Here is a 25400-nt window from a genome sequence, read left to right as displayed (position 1 = left end):
GTAACGCATATGAAAATGTAATAGAGGAGAACTGAACTGCTTAGTCTCAAAACTGACCCTCTGAGTGTTTACAAAAACAAAATGAGAAGCCTTCTAGGACAAGCTGTTGCACTGAAATTCAAACAGAAATAAATGCCACGGTGAAGAATGAGTCTTTCAATTTACAGGATCTGAATCACCAAACAGTACCTGCTGGGTTTTGGGGACAACGTCCTTTTGATGGAACTAAAACTGAAGCTGTGTGTTTGGGGTGGGAGGGTGGCACAAGTGATTTTTAGACTCTTACCTTTTCTGATTCATAAGCAACTCTCTATGGAGATCTTGATGATTCCGGGATGACTTCACAGGATTAATTAATTTCTGAGGTCTAATTAATTCAGGATTGTCATCATCTATGTAGTCTGGTTCAGCCATAATCTTTCTTGGAATGGGAAATGGATCTCTGGGTTCAGTGTCCTTGTTCACAGTATCTGTAAAACAGGAAAAACTGTAGTGAATCAACACTGAAAGGCCTTTTAAAGATGTCCTAAACCACTAAGGCAGCAGTCATGCTTTTGCTGGATTAGTTTTGACTGTAGAAAGTAAAAGTTATCAGAGCAAACATCAGTAGCATTTTTTTAAATAGGCATGACCTTTATAACAATGGCTTCTCCAACAGCCTTGACTTGGAGACAAGAATTTCCCCATGAGAAGAACATCACAAATAGTTTAGTTTAAGTGTGCAAAGACCATCATTGACTTTAATAAGCCTATACAGGTGAAACATTTTTGGATCAATAACACTGAAACACTAAAGATTTTTAAAATACTGACTGTATTAAATACTGTGAATGTGTATCAAAAGCAGAGTCTGATTTTGTGCTGTCAGTGTCATGTCAGCTGTGAGGAAAACACCTCTGTGGATAAGCAAGCTCTGAACTGAATCGAGCAAAGCTTCCATGTGGAAATTGCCAGACCTGCAACTGTTGTGATGGGGAACTGATTTCTGAGTGGAAAAGGAGAAAAACGTTAGGTGAGGTTGTTCCTTAATGTATTCCATCCAGTGAAAATCCACATTAATCCACTGACCTGAAGGCAATGAATTCTTGATTTATTTAATTTGGAAAAGTGGCACTTTCCTATCCTGTTATAGAAGACTTACCTACACATCAAATCACAACATTTTGAATCAACACCCGACAAGTAAACAATGGCTTTCAAATAATTCATATGTGACCATTCATACACCTTTCCATTAAAAATCACCAATCACAAAATGACCAGCATCCAAAACAAAGCACATTCAGGGAAATTCTGTCTCTCTTCACTGTTGTGAAAACCTGCATGTAGAATCTGCAGCTGTGAGTTTGATGAAATGTTGGCCCCTCAAACAGACCCCCAAAAATAATCTCACAGCATGTGGGTTTACAGAGATGAATCAATGGGACATGAAAGAAAAAGCAAGAGGCTTCCATTCTCCTGACTGGCAGAACAGCTGAATGCTGCACACTGTAGTCACGGGGCTATGGGACAAATCAGAGAATCATTGGGATTTGCTGTGCTGTTTCCTGTAAAAGCTGAATATGTGCTTTAACTCAGACCCCCCTGTTACCAGCCCTTCCCTCCCTTTCTCATCCCATGGGCTACAAAACCTATGTTCAGCCGCAGTTTAATCGCTGAACTATTTTCTTTCAGTAGGAATCTCAAACTGTTGCAGGTCTGATGAAATCCACTTGATATGGCAGAAAGATTTTCACTTAATACTTCAATAGATTAGAACTGGACAGTACCATTACCGAGCTGCAGCTGCTTTCACATGAGGAACCAAACAACGTGGAAGTTTTCAGCAGATACAAAAAGGATACTCTGGATTTGAATGAGTCCAATGGACCTGGCAAAGATCTTTTAGCTTATTTTTTAGAATGGATGATGTGAACTGTGTTTTAGTGGTGTTACATCTCACGCACTAAATTTCTGTCGAGCAGCTTCAATGAGAAACAGCTCACCAGTGTAAGCTGCTCTCAGGGTGGCTCCTTCATTAGCTCTTCAAGGCAAGTTCATATGAAGAATTTTTGAATTCTGTGGGCATGTCTCACAGGGACCTCTGAAACTACTATAAAAATTGTCCATGGTTCAAAACTATGGAAATATATTGCTGTACATGGCAGAACCCCCTTACTGACACTGATCATGCAATAAGAATACTCAGTATTCGCTTCAGAGTCCGCCTTGCTTCCGTCAAGCAACCAGCTGTCACCACCATATATGCCAAATATACATGCTGTATATCACTATATATGCCAAATATATGAGATCACTGAAAAACAGGTCAGAAGCGTGGAAGGCTTCTAATTCAACCTCCTCCTGAGAGCAGGAACAGCTACAAGATCAGAGCAGGTTGCTCAGGACATTTCCCAGTAAGACCCTGAAGATCCCCAAGGCTGCATCCCCCTCTGTGGATGGCCCCTCTCATCTTTCTTCAAGGTGGTTCTTCCTTACACACATGAACCTCTTGTTCCAACCCCAGCCTGTTGCCTCTCATGCTCCAGCCACGCACTCTGGTGAAGAGTCTGGGTCAATCTCCTTGGAAAGCATCTCCCAGGCACAGGGGGCTGCTGCTTGAGCCAGCCCAGCTCCCTCAGCCTCCACCACAGCCCATCTTGGGGGCCCTTGGCTAAACTCTCATCTCAGATCCCTCACTGTCACACAGTGTGCAATATAAAAACCAAAAACCCAAAACCCCCCAACACACACCACAGAGCACCGTGCTGTTAATGAAACATTTGTGGAGGTCTGCTTTCTTTAGCACAGACAGTGAATAAACCAGCAGCAGTTCTTTTTTCACATAAGCACATAACATTTCATTCTTCCTCAGTGTACACATCAGGCTTATTACAACTAAAATAACTCAAATATTACATATCCAACCTCCACCCAAAATAAACCCTCTCTGTAAATATTTGTTTTACTTTACTCCTTTATCAGTTCTGTTGAACTGATGGGCCTGTGAGTCTTCTAGAAGCCTTTTGTCATCAACAGTTCTCTATTAAAGTAAATCCAAAAATAACCTGCTGCTTCTTCAAGATAATTCTTGTTTGCTTAGGTGGAGATGAAAAACACAGAATTACTCTACAATTGCCATAAAAAAGTACAATTTTCTTGACACAAGCCCCTGAAAAACAATTTGATTCAATCATTTCTCGAAGTGTGGTGCTGTATTTTACAGCACATCGATTTGGTTAGAGCAAGCCCTTAAAGTGAAGTCTATTTATTCTTCTTCCTTCTGTCCCATCACTATTTTTAAAACATGTATTCAACTCAGAGGTCAGGAATTGTGGTTTCCTACTGTAACATGAACTCCACTAGCAGCAAACATGAATGAATAAAAACTCCCCTGGGAAGAGAAGAGTCTTTCCATGTATGATTAAGCTGCAAATGACTTCAACCAGGATTTCCAAACAGAGCCAGTGACACAGGGCGCCCAGTTCCCACTCAGTGAATTCTCTCACACCCTCTGCAAACCTCAGCCTGGCTGGTGGCCACCGACAAAGTCCTGCACAGTCACTGTGTAATATTATATGCAAACAATACAATTAAGATAAGGTGATCTCTACCCACACCCTGTCAAAGCTAACATTTACAAAAGCACAGGCAAGTGTCACATAAAAAGGAAACTGAGGCACAAAGGATTCACCACACAAAGGGCAGACAGGAACAGAGCAGTTTTTCCCCAGAGTTTTCTTCTGAGGTTCAGGCTCACACCATTAAACCAGTCAAGCTCAATGACAGCATCCCTTAAAAGTCCTTAAACAAGTTTAATCAATGTTCAAGCAATAACAATTAAAACACTATTAATTCCATGAGTCTCTAGTGCTCATCACCACAAGAGTCACAGCCCATAAAGCTGCTTTCAGATCATCACTAGGTGCTACAGTGGGACATTAATAATCCAAATAATCACTTAGCAGGAATATGCTGCCTGAAGAGCATCCGAGAGCCTCCTTTTAACCATCTGCTGTTACATGATCGACTGAGAATGCACAATCCATTGCTGTGTTTCCTTGTTACCTTGCTCCAAATAAAGGAGATTTGGATTCAGGGGATGTTTTAGCTGAGCTTGGCTCAAGTTTAATACACCCACTAATTTGGCAGGTGCTTTCCCAGTGCATTTGCTGAATTAGTTGTTGCTGCACATGCAGCACAAAAGCATTTATCTACCTTGTCGTGCCTGAGCAACTCGCAGAGTCTTTGTCCACAACTTCTTCAGTATATGTGGATTTTGATCCATAGAGAGAAAGAATAAACTGGGGATCTTGCATGGAAGAGGAATTTTAACTCCTCAAACAACTGCAAAGCAGTTTCAACTTCCCACTAGACACAGCAAATGCCTCTGTAGAAAAATTACTTCAAGTATCCTCCCAGACAGAAGTTTAATGTTTCCAGACAAAAAGATGCTCTTGGAGTACTCAAGAAGTACCTCAGCCTTGAAGAGCCAGGATCAAGTGGTCACATCCTTGCAACTCTCTGTTAATTTCCTTGGAGCAAAAGTAAATTAAGGGGAAACAGAACAGACCCTTCAAAAGTTGGTCCTGCTGAAGAGACACAACCAAACCAGAGCATGCCAAGACCAGAGTCACATTTGGAGGAACATGTCCAGCACATACCTTTGCTTCCAATGTTATTTATTTTTTATTCTATCTACAGAGGGCTTTTTCCAGCAAAAGTCCCTTAATGGTAGTAACACTGGAAACACGTGTACAAAGAGAATTACAGACAGACACACAGAGATATCTTAACAATGCCAGGTTAAGGATTCAGCAGCTGCCAGTTTTTGGTACAACAGGGCTCCCATGGCTTCCACAGGAGAAAGACATTCACAAAAAACCACAAAAGCAAACCCTCTCATGTTTACATGGCATTCAGGGAATTGCATTTATTTTCTATCTGATATTCTTCATACCAGAAATCACCCTCTACATATGGAATCTGAATATAAAAATTCCTGTGAGACACAATATATTTATATTATTACATATATATATGGCATTTTCACCCTTCAAATGATTCCCACAATTATTTCCAGCTGTGAAAGCAGAGGTAGAGGCCCCTTAAAAAGCAGATAAATAAATGCCTAAAAATACCAATAGACATGAAAATAATAGACTGTACTAGATCCAAAAGTTACATTAAGACTAAATGCACGTGATTTCCTTTTTACCTTAATAAATTTTTGAACTAATATCTTCCACAGGAGCACTAGCTCAAACACTGAATATCTCCTGAAGATTTGATTCTCAAAAAAGCTTCAACATCTGTTCTGAGCTGTACTGTAAACCATCAAACATTTTGTTTTAAGACTTACATTTTTAGCTTTTTAAACTACTGCGCAGACTTGCAGTTTGCTACAAGTAACCCAAAGGCATTCTTCAGGGAAAAAAAAAAGTCTTGTTTTACTTGCCCCGTTCCAATTTCAAGAGGAATTGAAATAAAAATTCTTCAGCATGTCTCTGCTCAGATGTTACACGACCAAGCATGGCCTCGAATCAGCCAGCTTGGGTAGAAAGCAAAAGAGCTACTTAAATGCAGAGCGTGCTTTGCAGGCACCACCTCAGCACTGTTTGCACATGAAAGCTCACACCGCTATCGTCTTTATCTGTATGCTCTCAGTGCAGTAAGAGGCACTCGACTAGAGAGATTTACTTGATTAATCCTTGATTATAGATATCATTAATAACTTCCCACAGTTCACCCTTTAATTCAAAGTAAGAGTTCCTGAAAACAGAATACAAAATACTCTTCCGAGCCACAATGCTCCAAGAAGACACCAACAAAAGAATTTGACTCTTACAATGTCTTTTGTGGCTGAAAGGGAGGATGGAATTTGGGCCGTGGCAAAACACAGCTAGACTGCCTGTGGAGGGAGAGGGGATGACCAGAGAGGTCCTGATGGCTGCAATTCCTCCCAGACCCTCGTTCTTGGTTCAAAAAGGCTGCCACTTCCCCTGACAAGAGCTTTGCTTCTAGATCTGAAGAGCAGTGTCTTCACCTGCCTCAAAATCAGGGCAGCACATACCTGGGACTGCCCATTGAGTTCTATCTTGCCACCAGGTTACTTACTACATTACTGTTCTTCAAAATTAATATCATGGACCTTTTAAACCCTTTAGCAGGCATCTGGCTTTTGTTTATGGCTCCACATAAAAGAGAAGAGCATCTTAGAAACCACCATGTGTTTCTGCAAGGCCAATCTTGCTGCTTCTTGCCGTGCACTTCAAAATCTCACATCCCATCCCAAGGCTGACAAATTTCTGTCCATCCCATGCCAGGACAGTTTAACTCACAGCACCCCCCTGACACTAAGGATCATGTCTTCATTAGTTCCACGGCTGCCAAAAGACTGACTGACAGAGAATTCTCTCAGGAGCAAGGGCTCACTTGATTTGGGCAGTCCAAAGCAATCTCAGTGATGTCAAGAATATGGGAAGAAGCAGAGCTTGCTGGCTCCTGAAGCTGTTCCTGTTGTCACTTTAGACGATATTAAAATGACCTAACCCACTCAAAATCTGAAGGAAATCCGGTTAACACTCACTTTCTTCCCTTAAGTACTGCTGAGAGTAACATCAACAAAGCACAGATAAAACATCCACTAAATGAGAAACCAGAAGAAAGAGGGTCGTTTTAAAGATGTTTGCATTGGCACTGACACCTAAAGGAAGGCAGAGTGCAAGACCTGAGGCAGTGCTCCACAATTCAAATGCAAAGAGCTGCTCATGGCTCCCATTCAATTTAAACAGCACCAGGCAATCTCTGTTCCAAGGCTTTGAAGTTCAGTCAAGACTTGGGAACAGCCTTGACCCCCAGAGAGGCCTGGAGCAATGCTGCTGAGGGCAGAACAGCTCCTTTCTCTGGGTCTATGGTTTACTTGGACAACAGATGCAAGAAGACACAAACAGCCTTAAGAAGGCCTCACACCTTCCACTAAAAGCCCTAGGAACCCAAAGGAGAGGAATTTGTATTAACCCTAAAGAAATTTTCCTCAGGCCGCAAGATCTGCAATGAAGCCCTCTGCCATTGGCTTTCAAGCCAGCTGAAAGGATCAGCTCTAAATAGCTGCATTTCTTTCTTCTCTTGATAGATTAAAATGCTGAAGAGGTGTCAATGCAGCTGTGTAATGAGAGGCAGAAGACAGAAAGGACGTACCTCTCCCCTCCTGCTGCAAGAAGAGTTCTGTATGCAAGGTGCTTTAAGGATACTGAGAGAGGAAAAGATGGAGACCTTCCTCAAAGTCCCCTTTTTGTCAGACACAGGCAAAACTCAGATGTTGACTTTCACTGCAACAAACCACTTAGCATCTCATTTTTAATACAGGCACTAGAAAAGACAGAAAGACACAGGATGAAGAGCAGCACACTGAACAGCACTCATCTTCCCTAAATCCTGGCCTGTGATCCACCCACTGTAACACCACAGTTCCAGTCTGGGACTAACAGCAGATAACACACACTGTGCATCTTGCATCATTTGTCTTTCCTAAATTCCCTACATATTTCTTCATTTCTTTATATTCCCTATACTCATTTTGCTCAGGATCCTGTGATCATCCCAAGACAGAGCTGAGGGTGTGGAAAGCCATTGTGATGGCAAGGAGAAGACCCAGTGCTTTGGACACCTCTCATCCAAAAGGCCCTAAGTGACTATTCTGCTTTTGCCCTGCAGAACAACATTATGTCTTGCACACCCCGCTGTCCTTTTATCTATGTCAGTCCTTTGAAAGGAATAAATCATGACTGGCAAAGGCACACAACTGAATATACACGTAACTTTCACCAAAACACTACACAGGTAATTATAACAGTGCAGTAACATGATTTTCAGGAGATGATAATTGAAATTATGCCTCTTAGGAAAGGCACTCAGCAGCACAGTTTGCAACTAGATTAATCCCCAAAAGTAACAAGCAATTTATTTATACATGGGTCAACAGTGATTCATATGCAATCCTGGAACAACGCATTTTTTAAAGAGATTTTAAGAGCACAAAAGCAAATATGATCAGTTTATGCTCTCTGCAGCTACAGTGCACCATCAGTGTTGGAGATCCATTGGTGTGGGCCACTAAATTAAAAATCAGGGCAAATTAGTTTGAATCAAATTTTACTACATTGAAACATGGGATGCTGCATGAAAACTGAGCCTTGATTTAAAATCAGAAGTCCAAGGAGTGAGGGGAGAGGTTCTTCAGGGCTTCACTGAAGCAAATGTTAAGAACTATGAAACAGTGGCACCCAGTGGTAAAGGACTTCCTGCAAATAGGAACACGACAGAAAACCTGGGAGGGAGAAGGGGGAAGGCTGACCCAAATCCATGCTTATACACAATACTGCTAAACTAAAAGAGCAAACATAGTAAATCTCCCATAATTTTAGCAGAAAGTCTTACTCCTAAATCATTCTATTTCTGCAAACATCAGCATTAGAGAATAGTGATTCTTCAAATATAAAAGGTTTAACATTAAACAGGTGTTTCTGAGGGAGAGGGGGAAATCCAGGGCAGCCCCTTATCAATTGAGAGACTGCAAACATTGCAAACATCTCAAACATCTGACTTAAGATACCTAAAAGGAGACTGGTGAATCTTGAATGCTCTTAAAATCTAGTTCACAGGACTTCAGCAAGATTCCTCCAGGGAAGAGAGAAACATGTTAATAGTGGCTGTTTTTCCACTTGTTTTGTATTTTCTTCATATGGTCTAGGGAGAAACATTAGAGACTAATGTGTGTCCCAGTGAGGCCAAGCAATGTCCAGGACCAAAGGGTGTAGGTCATTATCCTGGAACAAGAATCCTCTTCTGGATGCTGTGATGATTGTGAGGATGATGATGAGGGAGGGTCCTAGCAAATATCCAACCAGGCAGAAGTTTATACCACATACAAGTCTAAAAGGTTAAAATTACCTTTGATATACATGAAAAAATTTGGAGCAAGAGAAGAGGCAGGTTACTTAGCAATCCTATAAACACAACAAACACCAGCAAACTGCACAGCAAACAAAGTTTTCTTTGTTAAAAAGAAATTAGGAAGTTAAAAAGCAAATGGAAGAGTAACATCTGTAAATGGGAGAACGTGCCCTATATTGAAGCTGTTCTAACAGCTCTGTTCATTTGATTTTTAAGAAGCAAAGATTAATAGCAGGCTACTAATTGTATAAGCAATAAGTCAGACAATACTTCGAGAAATTTTGATGAATGGGTATTGAGGCTAGAAAACAAATTCCTTAAATAAGGAGCACACTTTTAAAGTGAGGAGAATAAAGCCACCGATTTAGTAAAAGATTTGTGCTCAGCTGCACGGAGAGAGACCAAATTACAGGATCATAATTATCCCTTCTAGTTCTACAAATTTAAAATCTATGAGTGCAATTAATAAGTGTTTGCAAGGGGGTCAGAAGATTAAAATCTCTGCATTAATCAGGTAGTTATGCATGCAGTAGCTACAGCATCAAAGAGACCAAGCAAGCAAAGTATTTCTCATGCTGCCTCAGTTACTCCAGTGCTGTAAACCCCCAAGTCCTGCCAAAGGACCAGATTTTGCTCGGTGCTGTTCCTTAGGGCACAGCAGCATCCTGCCCGGAGTCAGGGCACAGCACGATCTGCTGAGCTGTCACAGCTGCCCTCCCCTCTGGGCCTTTCTGAATGACAACTTGAAAGGAATTCTAACCACTCAAAAGAAGGCCATTTGCAACAAGTTTAAATACACAGACATAATGAAAACCACACAGTCCACTGCAGCTTGGCAGCTTCCTAAACAGACTCGTAGGTAGTTATGTAAAAGTTAAGTAGTTCTTCAGAGCCGGCAGATATGTATCAATTACCTGCCAACTCAACAACTCAAGTTCTTTTCATTTTCTAGGAAGAAACCCTTCTCCTAGGAGAAAAAAAAAAAAAAAAAATCAGCACTGGCAAAGATTGCTTTTTTTCCTTCTCTTTGGTGACGAATGGCTCAGAGCAAGAATCTAGCCTTTGTTTTGATTTCTTAACACAGAGAGATTTCCTAGAAACAGACAAAAGGAAACCAAAAGAAATAATTTCCTTAAACCTATTGCTACTCCAAACTAACACACTCCCAGCTTAATCACAGGAAAGAAATAAAACCTTCACCTCAAGGAGTTAGTCTTGGCTCAGGCAACTACATCCACATTCCAGCCTGCACTGTGTCCACAAAGAGAAACCCTTCCTTGCCCAGACCTGTTTTATCCACTCTCAGCTGGCACGGATAAATTTCAGTACGAGGCTCTGCACTGCAACTCCAAGGAAAAAGAAACCACTACAAAGGAAGGAAAACAAGACCTGAAACAAAAAGCAAAAATGAGGACACCAGTAAAACTGATGACCAATCTTCCAAAAGTGAGGTAGAGTAGGATTTTTTTTAAAAAAGGCTGTTCCACACCCTACTCATGACCTTAACCAAAAGCACGATGCTCTAATGGTTTAAAAGCATTGAGTGGGTGTAGGAATGTATGGCAGCCAGCACAAGCCTCCTGGAAGCTACAAGTGGGCTTAGAACAGCCAAGCCTGATACACATGGCTATTAAAATGCAACAGTGATCAACAGGCGTCCTGCAAAGAACATTACACGCCCCAGGGCATGTAGAAGAACATCATCTGCTCACTGTTTGATGGGAGGAATGAGAGGTCTGAAAACCAGCAACTTACACAAAATAAAAATGGAGAAAAATGTTGACACACAGTCGCATCTGTCAAAGCTGGTGACTTTTCACTGCTGCTCTTGATGAGCAGCTACGATCAGCAGCTTCTCCTGCAAGCTCATAAATCAGGAAGCTGTGGCACCAGGGCAGGGCTGAGGATCAGCCAGAAGGCTGCACATGAAAGGGCAGCAGAGCAGCCTCGCTGTCAGGCGGAAGGGCGTTGTTCTCTAAAGAAACAAGCCTCTATCTGAACAGGATTGATGGGTTACTCACACAACTGAGTTGCCTCTGGCTTCTCAGCCTCACTGGAATGAAGAACCCAGAATGTCAATACCTAAAACAAAAGCAGTCACACAAGCTTAGAACAAACACAAGGGAGACTTTAGCATATCCCTTGGCAGAGCAATTTGTTGTGTATGGTGACATGGGACTGCTTCTAGGATTTTTTCTCTCAACTTATTCTCTTTTTTGTGTTTTTAGAAAGACTTGAAAAGGTTCAGGAAGGGATAAATAGACCACCACTCCCTAATCTTCCAGAAAGGAACTGTTTAACAAATTCCGAGTAGTTAGCAGAGAAGAGTAAGAAACTAAAAGGATGACCCCAATGCTTCAACAAAGGGATTGTTTGTTGAGCTAGTGAACTGGTGACAGGAAAGGAATTTCCTACAATTGTTACCTTTCTGCTTGAGAGACCACCTGAGGAAAGTCTCAGGCTGTCCTTCCTCAGCAGTACTTGTAAAGAGGGTGAGCTGGAGTTTGTAGGACCCCCCACTCTGCTCCTCATATCCTTCTCCAGGGCTTTAGAGAGGGCAGCTCACTTGCTTCATGTCCTACAGAAGTGGAACTGAACTGGACCTGAACTTGAAATGCAAGAACTCTGAAGTATGTAATGTGAACAAGAAAAAACACTCAGTAGTCCTAAAGGATCCACTACAAGGATCTCCATCAAATGGTTAAAACAAACCACCTGCATCCCAAAAAGTCATACACCACTTTACACTGGTCTCATAAAGGAAAATAAGATGTGCATGCACTTGCCTCTTCGTGCTCACAAATAAAGAAAAATCGTGAAGAAGCCAAAAACTAAAGGGGTGCAAAACAAGACTTCAGTAGAGCCAAGAAAGGGGCTGAAAGGCTTTATCATAACATGCCTACAGCTAAGGAACAAAAGCAGTGTGAGGTCACAGCTTGGCTCCTGCTAGTCAAGGTTCACAAAAACAGCGCACAGAGCTTCCAGAAAAATGAGTGCCATTTGTCATTCACAGACAGCCCCGGCAGCCACGTCTCTGAAAGAGGCTGCTGCCAGCCCCAGGAGAAGAGGGCTTGAAAAAAGCCTCCTCACAAGCCTTGGAGCCCTCTTATTAACATCATTTCACAGGTGACTCAGCCGACTTTACAACAGGGAGGCTGAAAAGCTCTCCTCTAGCTGGGTTTTACAGCAGCAGCTTAATTAATAAGATGAATACCTATTGATAGGCAATCATAACCTCCACTGCCAGCTGCATCTCTTCATGCCTGAAGCCAGCCCTGCTCTTTGTTCTGCTGCTGAAAACACAACTTGGGGCTTCTGAGCAGCCAGGCCTGCAGCCAAGGAGGGGAAAATTTCAGGCAAACAAACTTTCTATGTTGGCAATAGACTCCATGTTAAAGACTCCTTAAAAATGTCACCATGCAGTGTCTTCAGCAGGATATCAGCTCACTGTCTCAGACATTTGTAGAAGGAAGGAAGAAATGGCAAGAGTTGTTTCTGTCATCATTTTCCTGATCTCCTTCAGTAACTAAATGGGCTATTAAAAAACCCCAACAACAACATCACCAAAACCCACCAAAAACAAAACAAACAAACAAAAACAAACAAACAAGCCCCCCCCTCCCCCCCCCAAAAAAAAACCCACCACACAGAGAAAAATTGTAATTAAAATTTCAATGAGCCCATGGGGGCCTCCAAGACTTTTAAAAAAGCACACTCCTGTTTTCCAAGCAGAAGCACTCCAACAAATAATCACAGGTGAACAGTCAGTACTCCAGAGGACACATTGTGCCATGTCACATCACACAAGCACTGCCTCTTGTGCTTGCTATCACTAAATTAATTACTAGTTTTCTCTGTGACTGTCTAACCTACAAAGATGTTATGGATTTACTAGAAGAACTTCCCTTATGACTAAGGGTGAAAGGTGAATTGATATTTATGTAGGCATCTCACCCATTGCTAATTCCTGGGGCTGCACCTCGCTGCAGGAAAGGTGATCTGCAAATGTGAGCACTGTTTCTTAGAAAAATAAAAGGAGGTGGAAGCCCCTTTACTGTAAAATCTTAAGACCTGTTACTAGTCCCATAAACCTGAGTAAAGCAGGCCAAACTGCAATTTCAAACATTTTAACTCAAGTTGCCCAAGTTCCTCCATCCACCACAGTTGTCTACCATCTTACAACACAATCACTTGCTCAACCTGCTTGCTCAACAAGCAGTGGAGAACTCGAGACTGCAAAGTAGGACATTAACATCTGCTTCTTTTTTTTAATTATACAATCATATTTTGCCATGATTCACTGAGGAATTGTATTTTTTAACTTCAAAAAATTACTGAACGAGGAGAATTCATCAAAATTTGAAGTAGCACTGTTCATTATAATGGGCTTGGTCACATCAGAGGCTCACTCAGTCAGTAGGAAAGCTGCCCCATAATTACAGTGAGGAACTGAGCCATGACAGAAGAGAGAAGCTCTATTCTCAGCTCTACCAAAAAACTGGATTTGTGATGCTGAGCAAGTTGCTGAGCCTCAAATTACTCTGGAACAAGCTGTGGTTGTCAGCGCAGGACATGTTGGATACCAAATGCAGAGAGAAAAAGACAGACTTTTTTGGATGAGCAAATCAATAAGAAACATCATAAATTACAACAACACTATGCTTTGTTCTATTATAGACAGCATTTTGTCAGACATTTTGGAGCCATTTCATGTTAACCACTCTTTTTTTAGGATTGAACAAATGCTTGCTTTAAAATCAAGAGAGACAAAATCCAAACAGGTAATTTGCTGAAAGAAGTCTAGAAAATTAAATTGATGAAGTATAAAGTAAGGTACAAAGTAATGGATTAAGAGATACACAGAATAAAATTTAGAAAGATGTCAGAGTTAATAACACAGAGGCTGTGAACTTCTTGGTGCTGCACAACAAACACCAGGGATTTAGAAGTCTCATGCCTAAAGGATTGACGCTATTTTCACCCCAAGCCTATTTTTATGAATTTCTTCCTTCCCAAGTTATTACCAAAGTCCCCAGTGATTTTTTTTTGTTATTTGTCTGTGGATTTATCAGCTCAGTGACAAAAAGAGACACATTAAACACATTCTTTTTTAAGCTGCACTAGTAAATATGTTCTCAGAAATGACTCCAAGACAAAAATCCACATTGAAAAGCCAGAATGAGAGCTGGGAGCCTGAGGGCTTTCCTATCCCACTGGTGAATACAGCACGTTCTTTTTGAGCATGTTCCTAATAAGACAGAGACCCATTTGTCGAAATGTGTCCTCTTTAAAACAGCATGTATTCCTTAACAGCCTCGGTGCTCAGCAGGGTGGAAATACTGCACCTTCAGCCACTTCCCCAATGTGAGTTTAACACGTACATTAGTGTTTGAGATTCAAGCAAATGTTTGCTACAATTAAGTCATATTTCATCTAAGAATGTTAATAGACATCCTTTAATGTGAATGTCAACAAACCAGCCATAACTTTTTTCATATTGAGATATGTGATATTAAACACAGGATTCTGACCTGATACACTGAACCCAGCAGCCTGCCTGCACAGAGGATGTTGTCCCACTGATCCCCCACTGACAAAAGGTCAGAAAAGTTATGTAGAAACACAAAGGCAGCAATAGGATCCACTTCCAGTTTAGAAAAGCATTTGTTTATGAAGCTAGGCTATCAGAAGTAACCCAGGAGCCTTCCCCTGCACAGATTTCTCATTAATACTCCTTGTTTTCTTGCCTGTGCCTTTCCAGCACTGCTGAGAGCAGCAACACCACAGGTACCAATGGCAGCACACTGCAACTGGCAATGAAGATGCTGAATATGGGCTGAACAGTGTCTGCTCATCCAGATGTGGGTCTTAAGCATCTTTCCAGCAGACAACACTCTGCTCCAGCCAGTCCCAGCTCCCCATACTGGAGAAACTTTTGTTGTACGTTCATGAGCAAACAGCCCTGCAAGGAAGAAAAACTCTCAGAAGAGACAGGCAGAGTCAGCTGGGATTGCAGCTCCTGTGCCACTACTAAAAATCAGCACAGGGATCTATCTGTATCAGTATCAAGCAAAGTTACTCCAGAGTGGGAACAGCTGTACCAGCAAAGCCACAATTGGCTAGAGCAGAGACTCAGATCCCTTGAACCCTACAGAACAACTTGTATGAAAAGATTAGAATCCCTAATCAGAATTTAACTCTGAAATGACAAAATATCAATCCTATTCGAGTTTTCATTAGACAGCATGTTATATATATATTTTACAAACGGCAGTTGGAACAAAAATTAGAGGAACCTCACTGTTCACACATACTTGAAGGAGTCACTGTGTTCCATAAGTCTACACAGACAACTGAATCATTATTCCAATTTCATACTCTATCTTCCTGGAAGCCAAAGGCCTTTGGGACTTACAAATAGTAGAACTTTTGCACATTTTACTGACTGTGCTCAGCCAACATTGCGACCTTAGACAAAGACACTGTCAGCTCATCTTTCACAAAAAGGTGACATCCTGCTCACATTTCAAGTGTTCAGCTGATTTCCCAGATAAAAAAGATGATGGTTGCCACCTTCATCCCCAAACCTGACCTTGCCAGCACTAGTAACCTGTTTGCTGCAAACTGGCCTGCATGAGATACAGGATTATGCGTCTTTGAGCAGGGTGACACCACCCCCTGAGAGCCCACCGGCATGGCACCATCTCATATGCAGCTAAGCCATCTACTCCATAGTTTTGGGTGAAAAATCCTCTTTTCAAGAGCCATTTCCCTCTTACCAACACACTTAATTACACATACACCTCAGGGCCTGGTGGAATAAGCAGCAAGTCTTTTTGGCTGGGCAGGAGTGCAGGTTTTCATTCAGGAAGTGTATGTCTACAAATTAATTTTGATCTGCACCCTACAGTGCTCAGTGCTCTCTTATGGCTTCCATTCAACATAAACATTAACTACCATTGAAAACAAAGTGCTTCCAGGAAAACAATGTTTAGTTAAATTCACACAGTGATAAAAAATTACAATAGGAACATTAAAAGTTTGAAATCAATAGATGAACTTTCCCACACAGTAACAGCAGGTTTACTAAAATTCATGCCAGCAATTCTGCCTGCTCACCCTCAGAAGTACTACTCTCACTAGCAGGGAAGTAACAAATTTGTAATTTTATAGTAGAGCCAAGATGGGTAAGTTTGGGAAGACTACAGCACAAACTCTCTATCGGGAAAAGAGATCTATGCAGATTTCAGAGTTTTTTATCCCATCTAGGATTTTTTTCTATTGCTAGAAAGTGCTGACATCCATTTAGTAGAAAAACCTCTGAACATGTCTTTTAAATATCCCTTTCCAAAAACCTCCCGTGGGACAGCTTCAGTACTTCAACAAGTGACTTGAGAAGCAGGAGGAGACAGTATATTAAATGAGTAAGGTAGACACAAAAGGCCAAGGCGACAAGAATTTCATCCAGTATCTCACACCTCATTCTACCCTTCCTTACATCAGATGAATCAGCGTTGTTCAGCTGCAACTGCCATCTCTAAATCTTACTCAATACCTCAGCTAAAAACGAAAGACATCAACCACTTGTCTCTCTCCTGCTTAAGACCTTTTATAACTCCCACTCTAACCCTTATTTACACCATTATGATTATTATCTAATTATAAACAATGGCTTGATTAAAACATACATATTTATAGACGCATTCATGTCACCTACCTTTAGGCCTTTAACTGCTGCAGCTAAAATGGGAAAGCAAGCTCCTTATAGCATTAGCATGGTTATCCAGAGGGCAAATCAAAGCAGCTATGTTCAGCACTAAAGTCAAATATCATCACTCTCAAGCAGCTTCCAGGCACTCTCTCCTTCCCCCTATGGTTATGAGAACTCCAGAGAATTTAGATTCCCAAACTGCTTTTTTAAAGCAAAAATCAAAAAAGTTAGAAAGTGCAGCTCATAAACTACAGAACACTGAAGAAATCCAACCTGCCACTGCTTTTTACACTATCTCCAGCATGCCCGTTACTTCCAGCTTCACATACAGTATGATATAAACCCATAGAAAGTACTCAGTTTAATAATTTCCTGTATTATTCACCACATTGTGTGCAATACCTTGTGGATTAATTACCCAGATAACAAAATGACTGCAAGTGCCATTGATGTTGGTCTGAAGCAATGATCTAAATAATGAGAGCAATGTGCTCCTGGGATCTACAGCATACAACCCCCTCCTACCTGCTACACACGAGTGAAAAGACCCTTCCTCCCTGTACAGGAAGGGCAGTAAACCATTAAGCAAGAAAGTCCTAAAGATTGGGAAAATCGAAGAGAGAAAAGGGCTTTCACACCTGGAAGCCAAACTTTTTAAAGGAATGGAGAGAAGGGTCCCCAAGGAAGAAATGTTCTGTGGTGAGGGTGGTGAGACACTGGCACAGGTTGCCCACAGAAGCTGTGGATGCCCCATCACTGGATGTGTTCCAAGTCAGGCTGGATGGAGTTCTGAGCAACACAATCAAGTGAAAGATGCCTCTTCCCACTGCAGGGCAGTTGGACTAGGTGAACTTTAATGGTCTCTTCCAATTCAAAGCCTTCCATGACTCTCTAACTGATGACATCTGTATGAGAATGGGATGAACACATTTTGAGGGTGCTTGTACTGGTGCACAGAAGCAGTCCAGCAGTGAGAGAGATGCCACTCCTCTCCTGGAGCCAGGACATCCACACAGGTGAAGGAAGCCCTTGAGCACAATTGCTGCTCTCCCCAGCCACAGATGTAGCCACATACCACTATCCATAACACAGCTGGAAACCTCTCATTTCTGTGTGTCCTGGTTAAGCAAGAGGCACAAATTTCTGTTTGAAAGCAATCTAAACTGCACCACTGGAAATACCCGTAGAAAGGGTTCTGTTATTTCCAGGCCACCAAACACAAGTAGCACTCACTAGTTTACTACTCTGGTTTCCAATTTAAGAAATGCCTTTAATGGAAGCACTTTCTTGAACACATACCAAATGCCACTGAACATAATTGTGCCTAAACTGCACCTCCTAGAGAGCTCCATTTTTAAATTAACTTTGAGCATGTTGTAACCTAAAAAGGGAGGAGAAGAGGGAATAAAAAACAAACCCAAAGAAAAGAGGAAGGAAGTCTCTCTTGTGGCATTTTTCTTTCTCTGAACACAGGAAGGAACAGGTGTTGGTATAAGCTGAAAGGAAGACATCTCACAGATTCAAAACCAAGTGCTATCAGCAAAAACAACAAATTATTGAGGCAGAGAGAGAGCTGCAAAAATTGCTTAACATTTCAAGAAGATCTGAGGCTTTTCACTCAGTGTTTAGCTGGAGAAAACAGACACACTTTGAGTATCATACAGAGGTTTGGACTAGAAGGGAACTTAAGAGATCATCTAGTTCCAACACCCCTGCTATGGGCAAGGACACCTTCCACTAGGCTAGGTTGTTCCAAACCCTGTTTAGCCCGACTTTGAACACTTCAGGGATAGAAACAGCCACCATTTCTCTGTGCACCCTATTCCAGCAATTCACCACCCTCACAGTAAAGTATTTCTTCCTAATACCCAATCTACACCTGCCCTCCTTCAGTCTAAAGCCATTCCACCTTGTCCAATGTCCCTCTCCAGCTCTCTTGCAGCCACTTTAGACACTGGAAGGGGCTCTAAGGTGTCCCCAGAGCCTTCCTTCCCTTCCCCAGGCTCAACAACCCCAACTCTCCGAGCTGTCTCCACAGCAGAGGTGCTCCAGCCCTCTGAGCATCTTTGGGCCTCTGAGCTCACTCCAACAGGTCTCTGCCCTTTTTACATTGTGGGCCCAGAGCTGGGGTACAGTTGGATTAGGAATTCAGAAACAACAGTCAAACAAATGAAATGCTGCATCTGTTGTTACAATTAAATTAACAAAGTACTGAGAGAAACATGCGTGTTTTCCCCTTGTGCACCATGCCCTGGGTAAAGATGTTCTGTAGCTGTACATATTTCCTGTGTTATAAATTAAACACAAGCCAAATTTACCCTTCCTGCAATGCTATTAAAAATCAAGGGCAATTACTCCAGGGATAAATCTGGCCCAGTAATGTTTTTCAACAAAAATGAGTTTCAGAATAAATTCTACTAAAATAAATCTGTGTGGAAATACTTGAAACATTTTCATTTGTTTTCCCAGAGCACTTGTTTAAAAATAAATTGGAACAGAGCTCCAAGTATTAAATAGATGGAAAATGTCAAGACAGTGTTTCAGAATACTCTGTTTTTAAGTGATCAACCTGATATTCTTACTGTCTGGTTGTGTGGGGGATAGTTTTGTTGTGGTTGATGTTTCAATTTTTTTGTTTGTTTTCTGTGTGGTTTTTTGGGGTGGGGAGGGATTGTGGAGTTTTTTGACTGGTTTGGAGGTTTGTTTATTTTTTTTCCAATACCTAAGTATTTGCAGTCTTAAATAAAGGCAACCTTATATATGCATGCCAGGTTGTGTACCATGAATTAAGGAGCTCAGAAATTAGGTGTACATGGAAAATAAGACCCATATATTCAATATTTCAAATTTTTACACTGAGATTGCACAATCAGACAAAATACAACTACAAACAGCATCAGGTTAGACTCTCAGCTGGCATGAGCAGGAGCTACTCTACTAAAATCAGTTTATTGTCCTCAGTTTATTTGACTCCTCATGGAATGTGAGCAATATTAAGACTGCAGCTCTCCACAGTCACACATGCAGGAGTGCTGGGGAGAGCAGTGGCCTTGGGGAGCCTCACACGACGCTGCAGACGCGCACGGATGCACCTGTAACGCTGCTCCCACAGGAGACTGCATCAGCTTCAGTGACAGACACAGCCATAAAACACGCTCAAGTTGCCAAAAGCAATTTATCTACAGCAATTTGCACAGCCAGCAACCACTGTAATCACATTTTTGTAGAAACATGGAAAACTGGGCTGGAGGGAACTTCAAGAGGCCTCTCACTCCTTCCCTGCCCCAGGGTGAGGTGTAGCGCACCTACACACCCCTGAAGTCTGCTCCTGCCAAGGAAGTTTTTGAGCCAAAATTTTTCATTCTTGATTTTAATCCAAAACAAGATGTGATTTAAACCCAGTTGTTCATCTGATTTTAAGCTCCAGGTGTTGACATTTAATGCTAATGAATATACAGAACATCAAACTGGCTGGTTAAGTTCCAATGTGAGCAGAGCTGAGCCTTTGCTAACACAGGGACAGCAGAGATATAAACAGGTAGATTAACAATTTCTTTAGAGCAGGAGTCAAACACAGCAGAAATTTAAAAATCTGTTCTACAATTTTTTATAATCTCCGCTGCAGGAGATATTTTAGCACATCTGGATGAGACCACAGAGCTCATGAGAAAACCTGCAATGCTCTCACTGCAGCCATCATCTCAACGAAGGCACTGAGAGGCAGGAGGCATTCCCGCTGCCATACAGAAGAGGCCACTCTTCCTCTCTGTTCCCGGAGAGGTCTTCTCTCCTGCCTTGCACTGACCAAGTCTGGTTTTGACCTCTCCAGCTTTTACAAGCCTGTCATAAAATCCCCTTACAACGGCAGAGGGGCATGCACCTCTCCTTCCCTCTGTTTTCCCACCAGAAAGTCGCAGGCTCAGGAGAGCGTTCCATGGAGCAGAGAGCTCGAGGCTCCTCTGCCTTCCAAACCTCTGGAGAAGGCAAATTCAGAGATAAGAGAGTCTGTGGAGGGAGGAAGGGGGAGGCTGGCAGGGAAAGCCATTCAGTAAGCCATTTTGCAAAAATAGCACTTGGATGGCTCTCAGCAGCACAGAAGGATTTAGGACTAGCAGCTACTGATGACATTTCGGTGGTAAGGTAAAAGGAGAAGTGTCTGGACATCAGATCCTAGTCTTAAAAACGTTGTAAATTATTAAAGCAAGGCCTCAATTCTTGTAACAAGGCACTGCAGCTTATTAAAAGAAAATAACATACTAATAAGAACATTTATTTCCTTCCACATCTTCCAGGCATGGAATCACTAGGGTCTGTTTGGAAGTGTTTCCACTGCTTCTGCCAGTCCTGAAAACAATCATGTGCTCATGTTGAGATGCAACCCAGTTCTCTCATCGTGATTCTAAAGCAGAATATATATTGCTTCTATTTTTCCCCTATATATTTTTCATGCAATTATTGAAACAAATCATACTCCCCAATCTCCTGGGACTCAGTTTACTGCAATAATTGAGAGGGCTTTTTTCCTCTCAGATGTTCTGTTTTTCAGGACAAGATTCCTTTTTGTGTGTAAGATCCTTTTTTAATGATGCAAAATCCAAATCAAAAAGTGTAATAAAAAATGCAATTACTATGTTGCTTATTTTTACACTGACATTTTCATTTCATATCATTAATGACTCTAATCAATCTCTCTTGCATGACACACATACCACATTCCTAACCAGTAGCAATTAGAAATAGATAGCCATTTGCTTTGTCACAGAATTGTAGAAAATTCATTGCCACTTGTCACAAAAAGGGTTCAGACTACAAAGAGCAACACACAAAACACTAAGTATTTTAATTTGACACCATTCTTCATGCAGTTCTCAAATCAAAAGCAACAGTGTTAAATTCTATTATTAGTCTCCTGCTTGGATCACCACTTTGAATAAAGGCAGTAATGAGATGGAGACCTGCAAAGCATTTTCTTAGAAACCAGAGAATCACTAAATTAAACAATTTGGATGTTAGCATTAAAAATCCCCAGTAAATTGCATATTCACCAAAAGGCGAAAGTACTGAACAAAGAAACATCTGTAGTGGCTCTGTCACTTTCTGTGCAAGTGACAGGCAGGGTATCTCCCATGACCCATAACAGACATCGTTCACTCTGTGGTCAGGAGCTGCACTGGCAGATTTCCACCCCAGAGCTCAAACTCTCACAGCTGCCCATGCATAGGACTTTCCCACTCTCCCCCAACACACTTCCCCTTGTTTTTGGAAAGCCAACAAGCACAGTTGTCCCAGTTAAGCTGGAGGCGTCCTGCACTCATTCATGCCCTCCCAAAGACCCAACCAGTCCTACTTTGGCAGCTGCTATAAAAACAACTGCTCCCCCTATACAAGGAGCATCCAGTTGCTCTGTCCCAGCTGATGGAAAGGGGAAATGGCAATGTGTCCTTATATGGATTGCAGAAGTCTTGCCTTTAATTTCATTTGAGAGCTTGTCCCTACCTATTGGCTTTATTTGGTGCATCAGACACTTATTCCTTAAAAATTTCAAATGCGGGGAAAAAAAGGATGTGGAAGCTGGAGTAACACTGATCTCCTCAACATCTATATCACTACAAGTGGCTGTATCACATACAGAGTGTTGGCCAACCCTCTCAGGGGTCAGAAGGCTGCCCCATCCCATTCCCATTGCTGCCTGTTGCTCATCCATGTGCTCTGACATACAGACTGTGACAATGGCAAAGATGGACACAGAGCACTGAAGATTCTGTGATTCAGTTTCGCATCCATTTCATAAAAACATCTGCCTGTTCTGCATCTGTGTTAATGGGGAGAGAAAAAAGCTGAGTGTCACAGATGTGCAGAGCTCAGACATCAATAAAACAGGTCACTGATCAGAGAAACTCTCCAGGTACATTCGCTGTGAAAGTTAGCACAAATGTTGTTCTCTCTCGAGGTAACCAGACAGACAGACAGCCAACTGCAGAACTGGCTCACAAAAAGCAAGTTAAACCATTTGATATCCAGGACTTTTGCATGCAAAGCCATTTAAGCTGAATCCCATAGAGCACAGGCAGGAGTGGGTGTACAAGAACTGCACAACTGTCAGCAGACCTGAAATTTGCATAAAATGCTCATGGCCAGCCAGTCATCCCTGAGATTTCCAGAGTCAGGATATCAACTCACCAGCTGCTGCTAAAACCTATGCTCCATGAGAGGTTCAGAAAATACCAGGTGATTTCTTCTTATTAGGTCCCAATTTACCATTGAAGAAGGCAACAAGACAAGGATCCAAGGAGTCTCCAATTAACTTCACAGTCACCAAAATGTGAAGTTTCATTTAGCACTTGACATTTTTGATGCCTAAATTCTTTACACAATCTGTGCATTAGCAAGTGTGGGTTATATATATATATATTTTGCTTTCATTAAAGTAAAATAAATATAAAACCAATAGTTAAGACTGAAATAAAAAATTGCAGATTTTTTAATACTGATGGTTATGCCTCAACCATATTTGTGTTATTTTCCAAGTGTTGAGTATCAAAATCTAGGGAAAAATACATACTGTAGGCCAGATCTTTCAGCAGGTGTATGGTCTGAAAAACTCTTCATATATAATTATGCTGCCAAATACTTGATGAATACTTGATGAATTGAGTGGATGTCAGCATATGTTTCTTGTAAAACAGACAAGAGGACCTTTGTCAGACAAGAAGTGAATTAAGATTCCCTATAGGAACTGTATCTTACAGTTAAAAAGAAAACCACAAACACATGTGCAGGCCTGAAAATGGGGGTAAAAAGCTTGAGGAGAAATGTCAGCTGAGGTCTGTTCCTTGCACAGGAGGAGACTGAACAGCAAGGGACACTATTATCCATTGCATCCAGAGAACTGGCAGGCTTGCTGCTCAAAAGCAGCTGCCTGAATATTCAGCTTGAAAGGCGGACTATTCCTTGCATTTTCTCTGGTGTGGCTTTCACAGCAGTGCCAAATGGCATTGTGCTTCCTGCGGGACCAGAGGCACAAACATTTGGGTACAAACTGCACGTGGTTTATAGGGCACCCTGAGGGGAGAGCACTGCACTGGTGCCAGAGGGGCCTGGAAGCTGCTGTGGAATTTCTGAAACGTTCATAGCAGCAGGGTGGTTGGCATGACCCATTCTCGGTGCTGGCTGTTTTGTCACAGAGAAAGACAAAGAAGGAAGGAAGCAGTGAGAGACAGCAAAGGGCTCCTACACTGAGAGATGCACACAAGATTGGTCCATGCTTGTCAGAGCTGGGTATAACAGATAATAACTCCAGCAGCCTGCAATCAACAGATACCGGCTTTGCAGCCTACACATCTGCCAGTTTTCTTGCTAGGCACTAAAAAGCAGCATCTATCTAATCACTCACCAGCAGTGATTCCCTTCCCTGCTTCAATCTTCTGTTACATGCTGTCACCCAGTCCCAGAGCTTTAAAATACATAAATTAACAATATCTGACTTTTGTGTTGGAACAGTGGAACAAATAACTGATAAACTGAAACTTTAAGAAAAAGGGCAACAACTTTAAGTTCAGGAACTGAAAATGATTTGCAAAGCAGTAATTCATCTTAGTGAGCAATTTTACACACATGCAGAAACACGGGTTTTCCACATATTAAAATAACACTACTAATTAAATGCTACTAATGAACAAAAGATGTGCTCAGCTCTCCTTTGAAAAGCCTACCATGCAAGTAGACATGTAATTAATACAGAGACAACTGCAGTCAGACACAATATGGCAATTTCATTCTAACACAAATCTTGTTGGCACAGAGGCTGAAGTTACACATTTTCAAGAAGCGCTTCCAGACTTTTCTTGGTGTGAATATTTAATGTTTTGAGAGAAGCAAAAGGATTTTGTATTTAGAAGTTTCTCCACCAGAAGCACTCACTGTTACCTTTAATGTTTTGCTTTAAATTTTGAAAAATCAACTTGTAAGATTGCTCACAAAAACTCCAACCCCTGAAGAAGCAAACAAGAACTCAATCAGAAAAGTCGTGGGCAAACGGGATTACCAGTCTGACTTGCAAGGGAGAATTGCCTGTTAAAAAAAGGCAGAATCATGTTTCCATGTGGAAAATGTTAAAGTTATTGTAACTAAATATAACAACCCAAATTTTCCCCCTCTGTTTTGTTTCCAGTAGTACATACACTCATCTCTGCTTGTTCCATTAGATAACAATGGGTAGCGGAACCGGTTCTTGTTAAAAATCCCCTGGGATTTGAGCCCTCCTTCCCAGGTTCCCTCAGGCAGGAGCAGCAATGTCAGGAACACAAGGAAACACACAGGCATGTGCCAGAGAAAGAGGAATAGGAAATATCTGCATGTGCCTTTCAGACCCATCTTCAGCACAGGCTTCAAAATATCCACAAAATAGTCAAAATTCCCATACAAATATCAACAAGAGAGGAGGGAGGGAAAGACTCAAGTATCAGGATGTTCCAAATTGGAAATGTCACTAAGAATGATAATTCTGAGCTAATTAAATGGGGGGGAGTGAGGGGGAGTGATGGGGAACATAACAATCAAGCAAAGAATATCCATGTCAGATGTCACCTAGATGGCAAGAGAGGAGCATTTATTCTGCCACACTGAGACATTCTGTATTCACAGTCACTGCCACGGTGTTGAATGATGTGCAGGGAAGTGTTGCTGCTTCATCCTTGTACCATTCTCTGTTACTACACCCTCTGCCATCCAAATTCCCAGCTCCTCTCACACCTTT

At 41.7% G+C, this 25400-nt stretch overlaps 1 protein-coding gene across 7 annotated transcripts in view; it reads right to left on the bottom strand.

The window, feature by feature from the left end:
* FAM107B (family with sequence similarity 107 member B) overlaps positions 1 to 25400 on the bottom strand; it is a 58882-nt gene that overhangs the window by 8995 nt on the left and 24487 nt on the right. For 6 of the 7 annotated variants that reach the window (XM_063397020.1, XM_063397015.1, XM_063397013.1 and 3 more), the window contains one exon: positions 287 to 470. In XM_063397020.1, the coding sequence (XP_063253090.1) occupies positions 287 to 414 (128 nt within the window). In that variant the 5' untranslated portion in view covers positions 415 to 470. Of the gene's footprint in view, positions 1 to 286; positions 471 to 10134; positions 10156 to 25400 lie in introns of those variants that run through there. The other variant, XM_063397019.1, reaches the window with a different exon arrangement.

The sequence above is a fragment of the Prinia subflava genome, chromosome 4 (assembly GCF_021018805.1).
Source record: "Prinia subflava isolate CZ2003 ecotype Zambia chromosome 4, Cam_Psub_1.2, whole genome shotgun sequence".
Lineage (NCBI taxonomy): Eukaryota > Metazoa > Chordata > Aves > Passeriformes > Cisticolidae > Prinia > Prinia subflava.
Note: the sequence above shows the minus strand (reverse complement) of the source record. Positions and strands in the feature narration are given on the sequence as shown.